Here is a 14,913-nt window from a genome sequence, read left to right on the forward strand (position 1 = left end):
CTTGCTAAGACAGCTCAAGAATTTTTTTAAATTTAAGGTACAGTAGTCACTAACGTAGACAAACATGACAGTCATGACATAGGATGAAACAAAACATAGGGCTCAGAAACAGGCCTTTTGACCCAACCAGTAGATGGTGTTTATACTCCACTCCAGTCTTCTCTCATCTTTCCTCAACAAGTGTATGCAACGAGCACAAACATCAAAAATAGGTGCAGGAATCGGCCATTTGGCCCTTCCAATGTGCACCACCATTCAATACGATGATGGCTGACCATACAATCCCATTTCCACTTTCCCCCCATACCCCTTGAACCCTTTAACCACAAGGACCACATCCAGCTCCCTCTTGAATGTATCTAATGAATTGGCCCCAACAGTTTCCTGTGGGAGAGAATTCCACAGGTTCACAACTCTGAGTGAAAGAATTCTTCCTCATCTCAGTCCGAATGGCTCATCTCTTATTCTTAGACTGTGACCACCTAGTTCTGGACTTCCCCAACATCAGGAACATTCTTCCCGAATCTAGCCATTAGGATTTCATATGTTTCTATGAGATTCCCTCTTGCTCTTCTAAATTCCAGCAAGCACAAGCCTACTCGGTCAAGTCTTTCTTCATATGCCAGTCCTGCCATCCCCAGAATCAGGGTGGTGAACCTTCGCTGGCCTACCTCAATAGCGGAATGTTCTTCTTCAGACTAGGAGACCAAAAATGTACACAATACTCAAGGTGTGGCCACATCAAGGCCCTGTATAAACAGCAAGGTGTGGACAAGCGATGAGCATTGTAGTTGAGGAATACACCTTCAGCTCATTTAAAAGAAACCTGAAACTGAACCTGAAGCATTATAATCTGCAAGCCTATGGATTAGAATGGACAATTAGCATATTCACTAGTGCAGACACGATGGGCTGAATGGCCTATTTTTGTTCTGAAACGTTTCTGTTGACTTGTACCATTAGTTGAGGAAGTAACTGTAGTCAGTACACAATTTCCCTGAATATTGTCAAGGGATTTTTGGTCATCGGTCTGAGGATAAACCTTTTTGTGCACCAAGCTGTTGGGATCTGAAATGCTTTGCCTCAGACTTGTCATGAATATATGTTCAGCTGAGGTGTTCAAAAAGGGAATTGGATCATGGGCCAAAGGTCTTACTGCGCGGTAACCAGCTAAAGACCCAAAAGTACTGTTCATTTAAAAGATTGAAACAAGCAGCCTTCATGAATGAAGCAAGGTAATCCTAAATTAATGAGGGTCTGGAGTACTTCTCCATTTACCAGTAGTGTCATGATGATAGTACGTGTCATGTGATTTCCAGTCAAACAGGGAGGTTTCTGTGGGGATGGGAAGTCCTTGAATAATGAGGCAATCTGAAAATACTTCAATGATGGGAAAAAAGTTTGTTCCTCATGAAAAACATAGTACAGTCAACTTTCGAGGCTGATCTTCAGAAACCACTGCGCTGTCTCGACATAATGTGTACTCAGGAGAAAGCAAGGACTGCTGATGCTGGAGATCAGAGCCGAAAAGTGTGGTGCTGGAAAAGCACAGCCGGTCAGGCAGCATCTGAGGCGGAGGAGCAGCAGAGTCGATATTTCGAGCACAAGCTCTTCATCAGGAAGAGCTCCAACCTGATGAAGAGTTTATGTGTGAGATGTCGACTCTCCTGTTCCTCAGACGCTGCCTGACTGGCTGTGCTTTTTCAGCACCACACAGTAATCTATACTCAATCGCACAAAGCCCCAATTTTCTGTGTCCCCCTGCCAATCAGCACCACCATTTTGAGTGCATTTTATCAACTAGATGCCAGTGCAAATAGGCATTACTGTGGCCTAGGCCTAGGTCACTGTATTCCAACAATTACTAGTTGCTGTTGGATTTATACAAATATGCACAAACTGTAGCTTCTGAGGATGCTGGCAGTTGACCCTTCTGAGCACAGAAAAATGAAGGGTCAACTGATACGACAAGCTTGCTCCAAACTCTTTATACCCCTGAGCATCATGATGTCAACCTTGCTAACACCATAGTTCCCCATTGTTAACTCTTGGGAGAGGTGAAAGAAACTGGAGCCCATCAGGAAAAGATTACATCTGGACAACTCGGCCCTGATTCTCTCTCAGTGTCAAAATCAGTCCCGATGATTCCATTAAATTCTGTTTGCACTAGCTATAAATTCTGCATAATGTAACCTCATAAGAAAACAAAATCTAACTTCTGAGAAAAAAAACTGCGACCAGCCCATTTAACCTAAGTTACAGATTCAGGTTAATCTGAGAAATAGCCGGCATTCTAAAACGAAGGTTTCAAAGTTAATCGAGAGGTATTAATGAAGTGCTGAACCTACAACCTGCCCCTGTGTAGTTCTCAAATGAACATAGAAAGCTCAGCGGGCCAGGCAGCTTCTGTGGAGGGAGAATGTGGAAACATTGAGAAGTTTCTTTCATAGTGAACCTGCACAACCCACCTTATGCCGTCCACGATAGACATTAGCAGTGGCTCCTTGCCCAAGGATGTCAGAGATGAGCCACAGGTAATTAGATGTGCTTTGCATGACTGCAGCGTCTGAAATCTCTTTGGCTTGGAAACCTGGGGAGAAAGCACAGGAGTGAATCAAAGCTCAGATTCAGAGGCGGCCACTTTTCAACGACCTCAGCAGGCTAGACTCTGGGATGCCCCTTATAGCAGCTCTGTAATCAGGTCGACTTGAGGAAGCAGTCCCTTGATGGAGGAGTTAGAAAGGTACGCTTGATTATCATTCCAAATTTTAAAATTATATCCTTGAACAACGCAATACAGTTGTTTCCGGGTGAATAGGCTCAGCTCATTGTGCGCATTCTTAGGAACAGGAAAAGGTCATTCAACACCTTGAGCATGTTATACTAACTCCTTCCCAAAAACACAACCATAAAGCACCATGCAAAGGACTCTAAACTCACCAAACTAACCAATTTGAATCACTAGAAATTCCCCGTTTAACAGAATTCACAGTTGATGAGTAGTCCAAAGAACTACGGAGGGGAGGATGAGCATAATCATTTCAGCAAGAACAAGATTAGATCACATCAGCTTTGCCAGATCCAACCAAATGCAGCAGTGTTCAGAGTGACTCTGACAACTGACCAGGGCAATGAAGGTGATGAGAATCTGAAACTTCCCACTGAAAGAGAGCAGGAGGTTTCCACAGCTATCTACTGCCTGAGCTAGACAAAGCACTGCTGATGACTGACTGGGTAACTATCAGAACCTGGGGGCAGTAGATGCCTGACATTGGGAGATGGAGGTATTTCCTACTCATTTTGAGTTAACCCTTTAAGGCGAGATAATCGTGGACTGGTATTGGCTCTGAACTAATAACCCAGAGATGCAGGTAATGTTCTGGGGACCAGACCTGAATCAATTTTTTTCATTCAAACTCTCCCAATCTGGAATTTAAAAATCTAAGTATGACCATTGCCGATTGTTGTAAAAGTTAATCTGATTCAACCTCAAGGAAGGGAAATTTGCCAGTCTCACTATGCATGGCCTATACATGACTTCAGCCTCTCAGCAATGTGGTTGACTCTTAACTCCCTTTTAAAATGGCCTAGCAAACCACTCAGTTGTATCAAACTACTGCAATGCTTCAAAAAAGGAATTAAATTAGACAGAGTACCTGAACTGACCTAGGCACTGAAAAAGACAACAAACGCAACCCTGTGATCTTGCAAAGTTCTCCTTACCAACACAATTAATGCAGTACTGAACACAGAACATAGAATATTACAGCTCAATACAGGCCCTTCAGCCCTCGATGTTGCGCTGACCTGTGGAGCCAATCTGAAGCCTATCCATCCTATACTATTCCACTCTCATCCATATGTCTATCCAATGACCACTTAAATGTCGTTAAAGTTGGCGAGTCTACTACTGTTGCAGGCAGTGCATCCCATATCCCTAATCCTCTCTGAGTAAAGAAATTACTTCTAACATCTGTCCTATATCTATCACCTTGAGGAGGTGGTCTTCTCAAGAAGACTTGAGGAGAACAAAATGGCAGGAAGCTCACCACCACTCAGTGCTGACAAATGACACAGACTTAGCTAGTTAAACTCTGAAAGTGCTCCCATAAATTGCTTTGTGATCAAAGTTTGACTCGAACAACCTGCACCTGTTCCTAGATAAGCAGAGCACATTCTAGCCAAACTGAGGCAGCGTCATTAGTTGGATTTGGAAAGTGAAGGACATTTCTTTGTGTTGCACAAAATCAAAGTTTCAAAAGGTGCAGCTCAATTTTCTCAATGAATCCACTCTTTGGTTCACATATTTTGTGGCTTTCTTATAAAATATCTTTGGGATGGCAGAAATGGCTCAAAAGAAGAGTTTGAGAAGAAAACGGGTCAACTCTCGAGAGTTGAGCTTGTGGAAGTTTTCAGGCGTTGACAGGGTGGATGTGTGTAGGCTGATTCCCCTGGTCGCTGGGTCTAGAAAAAGGGAATATGTTCTCAGCATCAGGGTCAGGCCATTTTGGATTCCTTCACTCAGGAATTCTCTGCCATGCAGGTCTTTGGGGGCTGAGTCATTCAGCATGTTCAAGGTGGATACTGACAGATTTCTGGATACGAATGACATCAAGGGACATGAGGATAGTGGGAAAAGTATCAAAGAGGCCAAAAATTAACCATGAGCTGTTTGAAAGACAGAACAGGCTCAAAGGGCTGAATGGCCTCATTGTGATTTGTCTCCTTCCCAAAAATCTTGGAAATTATTTCTCAGCAACGGCGACAGCTTTCAACTCAGGTTTTCAGGGCTCTTGCTACATGGTCAAATAACTTGCATTTACCTAGCACCACGAACACCGCAAAAATGTTCCAGTGCTCTTAAATAGGGCGTGCAATTAATTATCCCAAAAAACTGATGAAAGCAATATTACTTTGAAGAAGATGAGAGAGCTTGATCACAGAAAACAACTGTGCAGCAAGAACAGTTAGCTCACTTGCACTCCTTGTTAGCAGCACTAACTAATAAAGGGAATACACTAAATAATAAAGTGTTAACGCAGTAATTTAGTTGGCAGGAATCAGAATATTCCTGCATTTAGGACACATTCAATCAGTGCAACAGAAACCAGATTGTGAGCTAACAGACGCGAGATTTGGGAAGATGTTGCCAATTAATGAGCTTTATTACTGCTGAGACAGAGACAGACAGTAGACTGTCTTAATCCTGCACTCACCGTGACAAACACCTGATTACCAAATGCATGCCTGTCCTGATAAGGACAAGATGTAAAAGCTTGGACAGCGAGCCTCTTCAGTGCTTAAGCTCTCTGTAGCCTAGTGACATTTTGATAAGCTTTGTACGTCAAAAGAAAATTGCCAATACTGTATGGGACACATCTAATTTCTCTCATCACATCCCTGACACATCACATCGACTGACTGGGCATGAAGCTCAGGCACTGTTGTAAGACACAGATTTGTCAACAATATTACCTTGTGCACTAAATCAATGATGTGTTCTCACACCAAGGAACATCCTGGCTCAATACAGACAAGCGCAGACTTCTGCTTTGGGGGAGTGGGAGGGTCAGACTGGGGGATGGACAGGCTGTGGGGTGAGTAGTGATAGGCAGGGGGATCAGATGGTCGGAAGGAAGTCAGACTGTGGGGAGGCAGGGGAGGAGGGACAGATTATTGGGTGGTCAGACTGGGGGGGGGGGGGGGGGGGGGGGGGGAGGGGAGAGGGTCAGACTGTGGGGAAAGGATGGGGGTTTCAGATTGTGGGGAAGGGGTCAGACTTGATTGAAAGGGGAGCCTAGCAGGGAAGACAGTGGAGCACCAATGGCAGGTGTTTCTGAGCAATATTCAGGAGGCCCAGCAGAAATTCATACCAAGGAAGGAAGGGAGGACCAGGCAACCATGGCTGACAAGGGAAGTCAGGGACAGCATAAAAGCAAATGAAAGGCATACAGGGATGTGAAGATTAGTTGAAAGCCCGAGGATTGGGAAGTGTTGGAACACCAGCAGAAAATAACTAGAAAAACCAGTAAGGCAGGAAATGATAATATGCGAGACTAAACTAGCTAGTGATATAAAAGAACCTTGTAAGTGTCTTATTTTAGATATCAAAAGGTAAGAGAGATAGAGTGGACCCTGGACATTGAGGCTGGAGAAGGTGTACTCGCAGGGTCGCAGAGGACTGGAAAATAGCGGATGGAAACACCCCCATTGAAGGAGGAACGGAGGCAGAAGACAGGAAATTACAGGCCGGAGAGATTTAATGTTGGTCGTTGGTAAGATTTTAGACTCCGTAATAAGGATGAGATGGTGGAGAACCTGGAAGTGCACAGTAAAATAAGGATGAGTCAGCACAGCTTCATCGGGGAGGTCATGCCTGACAAATCTATTAGAATTCTACAAGGAGGTAATGAGCAAGGAGAGCTGGGGGACATGATCTATTTGGATTTCCAGAAAGTCTCTGACAAGGTGCTGCACACGAGGCTGCTAAATACGAAAACAGCCCATGGTGTTAGGGACAAGATATTGGCATGGATAGAGGATTGGCTGATTGGCAGAAGGCAGAAAGAAATGATAAAGGGGTCTTTTTCAGGATGGCAGACAGTGACTTGTGGGGTGCGCAGGGGTCTGTGTTGGGACCACAACTACTCACTTTATATATTAACGATCTGGATGAAGGGACTGAAAGCATTGTTGCTAAGTTTGCAGATGGAGGGACAGGTAGTGTTGAGGAGGTAGGAAGGCTGCAGAAGGACTTGGACTGGCTAGGAAAGTGGGCAAAAGAAGTGGCAGATGGAATACAATGTGGGAAAGTGAGAGGTTATGCTCTTTAGTAGAAAACATAGAGGCATAGACGATTTTCTAAATGAGGAAATGCCTTGGAAATCTGAAGCACAAAAAGACCTGGGAGTCTGAGTTCAGGATTCTCTTAAGGTTCAGTGGCAATTAGGAAGGTAAATGCAATGTCAGCATTCATTTCAAGAGGGCTAGAATACAAGAGCAGGGATGCATTGCTGTGACTGTTTAGGGCTCTGGTGAGACTACAGCAATTTTCATTCCCATCTCTAAGGAAAGATATGCTGGTGTTGGAGGATGAGGTTTACAAGAATGATTCCAGGGATCATATGAGGAGCAGCTGAGGACTCTGGGTCTGTACGCGATGGGAGTTTAGAAAGAGGAGATCTCATCTAAACTTACAGAACACTGAGAGGCCTGGATAGAGTGGATACGGAAAAATGTTTCCATTAGTAGAACCGACTGGGACTTGAGAACTGAAATGCTGAGGAATTGCTCTGGCCAGAGAGTGGTGAATCTGTGGAACTTGTTGCCACAGAAGGCAGTGGAGACCAAGTCATCGAGTGTCTTTAAGACGGAGATATGGTCTTGATTATTAACGTGGATCAAGGAAAAGGCTAGAGAATGGAATTGAGAAACATGTTGGTTTACAAAGTAGACAAGCAGGAGGCTGGAAGAACACAGCAAGCCAGGCAGCAGCAGGAGGTGGTGAAGTCGTCATTTCGGGTTGAGACCCTTCATCAGGACTGGAGGTGAGTTATACCCAAAATATTGACTCCTCCACCTCCTGATGCTGCCTGGTCTGCTGTGTTTTAACAAGCTCCTGTTTGAGAAATATATCAGCCATGATCAAATGGTGGAGCAGATTTTGATGGGCCTAATAGTCTAATTCTGCTACTGTATTCTTTGGTCTTTTTGACAGAAGGTGGAGTCAGACTGAGATGGGGTTAAATCAGTCTACAGGGGTGGGGGGTCAGACTGTCAGGGTGGGGGTGGGGGGGTCAGACAGCTGGGGGTGGGGGGGGTCAGAATGAAGGTGTGTGGGGGTCAGATTGAGGGGGTGGGGGGTCAGACTGAGAGAGTGGGGTGTCAGTCTGTGGGGTGGTGGTCAGAGTGAGGGGGGTCGGGGGTGTCAGAGTGAGGGGGGGTCGAGGGGTCAGACTGTGGGGGGCCAGACTGTGGGGGGGGGGCCCAGACTGGGGGGGGGGGGGAGGGGGAGTCAGACTGTGGGAGGTCGGGGGTCATACTGCGGGGGGTCAGACTGTGGGGGTGGGGTGTCAGAGTATGGGAGGGTCAGAGTGTGGGGGGGTCGGGGTCAGAATGTGGGGGGGGGGGGTCAGACTGTGAGGTTCAGAGTGTGGGGGGGGTCCAGACTGGGGGGTTGGGGGGTGGGGGGTCGGGGTGTCAGACTGGGGGGGTTGGGGGGTCAGACTGTGAAGGGGGGGTCAAACGTCAGACTGGGGGGGTTTGAGGGTCGGGGGGGTCAGACTGTGGGGGGGGGGGTCAGACTGGGGGGAGGGGTGGGGGGGGGTCAGACTGGGGGGAGGGTGGGGGGGGGTCAGACTGTGGAGGAGGGTCAGACTGCGGGGGGTGGGCGTCAGACTGCGGGGGGGTCAGACTGCGGGGGGTGGGGGTCAGACTGCGGGGGGCGGGGGTCAGACTGCGGGGGGGTGGGGGGGGTCAGACTGCGGGGGGTGGGGGGGTCAGACTGCGGGGGGTGGGGGGGTCAGACTGTGGGAGATCGGAGTCATACTGTGGGGGGGTCAGACTGTTGGGGTGGGGTGTCAGAGTGTGGGGGGGTCAGAGTGTGGGGGGGTCCGGGGTCAGAGTGTGCGGGGGGTCGGGGGTCAGAGTGTGGGGGGGACGGGGGTCAGAGTGTGGGAGGTCAGAGAGTGGGGGGTTAGACTGTGAGGTTCAGATGTGGGGGGTCCAGACTATGGGGGGGTCAGACTGGGGGGTTGGGGGGTCAGACTGGGGGGGGGTGGGGGGTCGGGGAGGGTCAGACTGTGGGGGGTGGGGGTCAGACTGTGGGGGGTGGGGGTCAGACTGGGGTGGGGGTTCAGACTGTGAGGGTGGTGGTGTCAGAGTGAGGGGGGTCGGGGGGGTCAGACTGTGGGGGGCCAGACTGGGGGGGTGGGTCAAACTGTGGGAGGTCGGGGTCATACTGCGGGGGGTCAGACTGTGGGGGTGGGGTGTCAAAGTGTGGGGGGGTCAGAGTGTGGGGGGGGGTCAGAGTGTGGGGGGGGGGTCAGGGGGTCAGAGTGTGGGGGGGGGCAGAGAGTGGGGGGTCAGACTGTGAGGTTCAGACTTTGGTTAGGCCACAGTTGGACTGTGTGCAGTTCTGGTCGCCTCACTTTAGGAAAGATGTGGAAGCTTTGGAGAGGGTGCAGAGAAGATTTACCAGGATGTTGCCTGGAATGGAGAGTAGGTCGTACGAGGATAGGTTGAGAGTTCTCGGCCTTTCTCGTTGGAACGGCGAAAGATGAGGGGTGACTTGATAGAGGTTTATAAGATGATCAGAGGAATAGATAGAGTAGACAGTCAGAGACTTTTTCCCCGGGTACAACAGAGTGTTACAAGGGGACATAAATTTAAGGTGAAGGTTGGAAGGTATAGGGGAGATGTCAGGGGTGGGTTCTTTACCCAGAGAGTGGTGGGGGCATGGAATGCGCTGCCCGTGGGAGTGGTAGAGTCAGATTCATTGGCGACCTTTAAGCGGCATTTGGATAGGTACATGGATGGGTGCTTAATCTAGGATAGAAGTTCGGCACAACATCGTGGGCCAAAGGGCCTGTTCTGTGCTGCATTGTTCTATGTTCTATGTTCTATGTTCAGACTGTGGGGGGGGGTGGGTCAGACGGTGGGGGGGGGGTCAGACGGTGGGGGGGTCGTGGGGGGGGGGGCAGACGGTGGGGGGGTCAGGACGGTGGGGGGGTCGGGGTCAGACTGTGGGGGGGTGGGGGGTGGGGGTCAGACTGTGGGGGGGGTGGGGGGTCAGACTGTGGGGGGGGTGGGGGGGTGGGGGGTCAGACTGCGTGAATTTGGAAGTGAACGGCCTTTCCTCACAGTATCCCCCCGGGGGGGAGGAGGGGGGGGGTATGTCGCTTAGTGAAGCCGGTACCCTCCCCCTCTCTCCCCCCCCCCTCCCCCCGGTCCCGGTCCGTTTACCTCAAAGTGCCGAGTCCTGGCCGCTCCCCCCTCCCCGGCTCCAGGCTCCAGGCTCCTCCCCGCTGCTTCCGCCTGTGCAGCAGCGGCTGGTGTCCGAGCAGCTGCCGAGACCGAAGCTCAAAGGTTCCCACCCAAACTGTACTGAACCTGAGGGTGAACACTGGGTGAGGGATAATGTCAAAATGCTGCCAGTCTGAAACTGAGAATTGCTAAATCAGCGTTGGCGGAGACAACAGTTCACAGGGCGTTACACAGAGCTCATGTGATGTGTTGTTGGAGTAGGCCATTCTGCCCAGCTGGCCCTGATGCTCCCTTATGTCAGTCCTCAATGTCCTACCCTGTGTCCCCTGGTTCCAGAGCCCCCAGTTAGCAAAACCATTCTATCTGTTTCAAGGGAGGAGTGGTATTATTGTTTGGCTGTTAATCCAGGGACCCAGCTAACATTCTGGGTACCTGGGTTCAAATCCTACCACACCAGATGGTCAAATTTAAATTTAATATATTTCTGGAATTAGAGCCTAATGATGACTGTGAATTGATTGCCGGGGAAAAACCCATCTGGTTCACTTAATGCCCTTTAGGGAAGGAAACTGCCATCCTTGTCTGGTCCATATGTGGCTCCATACCCAATGTGGATGACTCTTAATTGCCCTCTGAGATTGGCAACAAATGGTGACCTAGCTACCAACGCCCTCATCAAATGAATGAAAAAAAGGCTGACTAGTCCTGTTAGCTTTTCACACATATTAATTGGATCCCCTCTCATCCCTCTAAATTCTAGTGAATATAGGCCCATTCAAACCAACCTCTCATAGAACAGCCTGGCAGAGACACTGTCTACCACTCAGTAAAAGACCCATTTATTCTCAGTTTCTGGGAATTTGTCTGTCAGCCAATTCTCAATGCAAGTGATTATATGTGCTTTGACTTTGTTCACTAACCCCTTAAGAGGAACTTTATCAAAAGCCTTCTGAAATTCCAAGTACACCACATCCATTCCTTCTCCCTTATCTATTCTAATTGTTACACCCTCAAGTGGATATTTAAAGCAAGATTTGCCTTTCATAAACCCATACTATCTTTGTTCAATCCCATTAATGCTTTCCAAATGTTCTGAAATCACATTTTGGTGGACTCTGGTGGATTTTGTTCCCTAATACTGATGTTAGGCTATCATTACCATTTTTTCTCTCCCTTTCTTAATAAATAGTGGGGTCACATTTACCACCGAAGTAGAAACTGCTCTAGGGTCTACAGAATCATAAAGGACAACTGCCAATATTCCTGGAAACATTTCCATTAGGGTTCGGGACTGAAGATTAACAGATTCTTATGATTTGACTGCATCTGAGCCTTCATCAGCATTGCCCATGATTAAATGAGTTCCATTTAAAATTTTTATCCATGCATTGGAAATGATTTGCTTTGTCATTTGGGCTCCTTTAATAAATACATCAGGATTCCATTCTGTTTTACAGGAAGAAAATACATAGGTTCAAGGTTCAAATTTTCTTGCCAGGTCAGACTTTCAAAAAATTAATTCACAGGATATAGGCATCTCTGACTGAACAAGCATTTATTACCCATCCCTAATTGGCCTTTAGAAGATTGTGATGAGCCACTTTCTAGAACCATTGCTGTCCATGGAGCACAGTTAATCAACAGGGCTATTAGGAAGGGTGTTCCTGGATTTTGACCCAGCGACAGTGAAGGAACAGTTATATACTTCCAAGTCTGGATGTGGCTTGGAGGGGAACTTGCAGGGGATGATGTCCCATGTATCGGGCTGCCTATGTCCTTTGAGATGGTCATGGAGTCATAGAGTCACGAGCACGGAAACAGATCCTTTGGTTCAACTTGTCCATGCCGACCAGATATCTAGTCCCATTTGCCAGCACTTGGTCTATTTCCCTCTAAACCCTTCTTATTTATATACCCATCCAGAAGCCTATTAAATGTTGTTATTGTACCAGCCTCCATCAAATGTTCATATTACAGAGGAGGAAGTGCTGGGTGTCTTGAAACGCATAAAAGTGGATAAATCCCCAGAACCTGATCAGGTGTACTCGAGAACTCTATGGTAAACTAGAGAAGTGATTGCTGGGCCTCTTGCTGAGATATTTGTATCATCGATAGTCACAGGTGAGGTGTCGGAAGACTGGAGGTTGTCAAACACGGTGCCACTGTTTAAGAAGGGCAGTAAAGACAAGCCAGGGAACTCTCGACCAGTGAGCCGGATGTCAGTGAAGAGCAAGTTGTTGGAGGGAATCCTGACGGACAGGATGTACATATATTTGGAAAGGCAAGGACTGATTAGGAATAGTCATATATGCTTTGTGTGTGGGAAATCATGTCTCACAAACTTAAATGAATTTTTTGAAGAAGTAACAAAGAGGATTAAAGAGGACAGAGCGGTAAGTGTGATCTATATGGACTTCAGTAAGGCTTCAGTCAGGTTCCCCTTGGGATTCTGGTTAGCAATGTTAGATCTCACGGAATATAGAGAGAATTAGTCATTTGATTACAGAACTTGCTCAAAGGTAGAAGACCAGGTGGTGGTGGACAGTTGTTTTTCAGACTGGAGGCCTGTGGCCAGTGAAGTGGCACAAGGATCGGTGCTGGGTCCTCTACTTTTCATCATTTATATAAATGATTTGGATGTGAGCATAATAGGTATAGTTAGTAACTTTACCGATAACACCAAAATTGAAGGTGTAGTGGACAGCGAAGAAGGTTACCTCAGATTACAATGGGACCTTGACCAAATGGGCCAATGGGCTGAGAAGTGGCAGATGGAGTTTAATTCAGATAAATGCGAGGTGCTGCATTTTGGGAAAATATATCTTAGCAGTACTTATACACTTAATGGTAAGGTCCTAGGGAATGTTGCTGAACAAAGAGACCTTGGAAGTTCACAGCTCCTTGAAAGTGGAGTCGCAGGTAGAGAGGATAATGAAGAAGGCGTTTGGTATGCTTTCCTTTATTGGTCAGTATTGAGTTGAGAGGTCATGTTGCGGCTGTACGGGACATTGGTTAGCCCACTGTTGGAATATTGTGTGCAATTCTGGTCTCCTTCCTATCGGAAAGATGTTGTGAAACTTGAAAGGGTTCAGAAAAGATTTACAAAGGTGTTGCCAGGATTAGAGGATTTGAGCTATAGGGAGAGGCTGAATAGGCTCGGGTTGTTTTCCCTGGAGCGTCGGAGGCTGAGGGGTGACCTTATAGAGGTTTACAAAATCATGAGGGACATGGACAGGATTAATAGACAAAGTCTTTTCCCTGGGGTGGGGGAGTCCAGATCTAGAGGGCATAGGTTTAGGGTGAGAGGGGAAAGATATAAAAGAGACCTAAAGGGCAACATTTTCACGCAGAGGGTGGTACGTGTGTGGAATGAGCTGCCAGAGGAAGTGGTGGAGGCTGGTACAATTGCAACATTTAGAAGGCATTTGGATGGGTATATGAATAGGAAGGGTTTAGAGGGATATGGGCCAGGTGCTGGCAGGTGGGACTAGATTGGGTTGGGATATCTGGTCGGCATGGATGGGTGGACCAAAGGGTCTGTTCCCATGCTGTACATCTCTATGACCCTATGACTTCCTCTGGCAGCTTGTTCATACATGCACCAAATTCTGTATTTTGTACATCTGCCAATGAAGGAGTTTGTTCCATATGCCTTCTTTACAAACTTATCTAATTGTACTGCTACCTTTAGGAACCTGCGCACTTGCACACCACAATCTCTCACTTCATCTACTCCTCTCAGTATATTCCCATATTTTGTGTATTCCCTTTTTCCTGTTTGTTCTCCTTAAATGCATTAACTCGCATTTATCAGAATGGAACTCCATCTGCCACTTTCCTGCCACTCCACCAAGGCATTAGTATCACTTGGAGGTCGCCACTGATGATGTTACCTAGCCAGGTAACGAAACATCTGGATATCAAACCTACAGCTCAGTGAGCGAACCTACACCCTACACCCCGCATTAATATCACTTTGGAACTGCAAGCTATCCTCTACAGTCTTCAGTACATGGCTAATTTTTGTCTTATCTGCAAATTTCCCAATTGTGCCCCCACATTCAAGTCCAAATCATTAATGTATAAAACAAACAGCAGGTCCCAACACCCAATCCTATGGAATCCCAATTGAAACAGCTTTCCAATCGCAAGGGTAGCTATTTACTATTACCCTTTCTTTCCCATTACTAAACCAACTTTGGATCCAATTTGACACATTACCTTGAATCCCAAGGGCTTCTACTTTTTTTATTCATTCGCTGTGGGTGTTGCTAGTTAGGGCAGCGTTCATTGCCTGATCCTAGCTGCCCTTGAGAAGGTGGTGGTGAGCTGCCTTCTTGAACCGCTGCAGTCGACATGCTGTAGGTAGACCCACAATTCCCTTGGGGAGGAAATTCCAGGATTTTGCGCAGTGAAGGAACAGCAATATATTTCCAAGTCAAGATGGTGAGTGGCTTGGAGGGGGGACTTCCAGGTGGTAGTGTTCCCATCATGTTTGCTATGTGGGACCTTGTCAAATGCCTTACTAAAATCCATGTGGACAACATCCAATGCACTACCCTCACCAATTGTCCTTGTCACTTCCTCAAACAATTCAGTCAAATTTGTATGGCATGGCCTTTTGCTAACAAAGCCATGTTGACTATCCCTGACTAGCCCATACCTTTATAAGTGACAGTTTATCCAATCTCTCAGGATTGATTCCAACAATTTGCCCATCACGAAAGTAAGACTGACCTGTAATTGTTTGGTATTTCCTTTGTACACTTTTTAAACAATAGGAACATTTTTACAATCCTCCAGTCCTCTGGCACCTGATCCATGTCGAGTGAAGATTAGAAAATCATCCTCAGAAGCATCTATGATTTCCTCCCTAACCATCTTCAGCATCCTAGGGAACAATTCCCCTGGCTACAATGACTTATCTGA

At 47.2% G+C, this 14,913-nt stretch overlaps 1 protein-coding gene across 2 annotated transcripts in view; it reads right to left on the reverse strand.

Annotated features, from left to right (window-relative positions):
• Nucleotides 1-10,040, reverse strand: part of tbk1 (TANK-binding kinase 1) — a 51,098-nt gene extending 41,058 nt beyond the window's left edge. Inside the window, exons 1-2 of one of the 2 annotated variants that reach the window (XM_072551886.1) lie at nt 9,964-10,040; nt 2,469-2,590 (exon numbers count right to left, since the gene is read on the reverse strand). In XM_072551886.1, the coding sequence (XP_072407987.1) occupies nt 2,469-2,555 (87 nt within the window). In that variant the 5' untranslated portion in view covers nt 2,556-2,590; nt 9,964-10,040. Of the gene's footprint in view, nt 1-2,468; nt 2,591-5,475; nt 5,496-9,963 lie in introns of those variants that run through there. The other variant, XM_072551887.1, reaches the window with a different exon arrangement.
• Between the last annotated feature and the right edge of the window lie 4,873 nt (nt 10,041-14,913).

This window comes from Chiloscyllium punctatum, chromosome 32, assembly GCF_047496795.1.
Source record: "Chiloscyllium punctatum isolate Juve2018m chromosome 32, sChiPun1.3, whole genome shotgun sequence".
NCBI classification, from domain to species: Eukaryota; Metazoa; Chordata; class Chondrichthyes; order Orectolobiformes; family Hemiscylliidae; genus Chiloscyllium; species Chiloscyllium punctatum.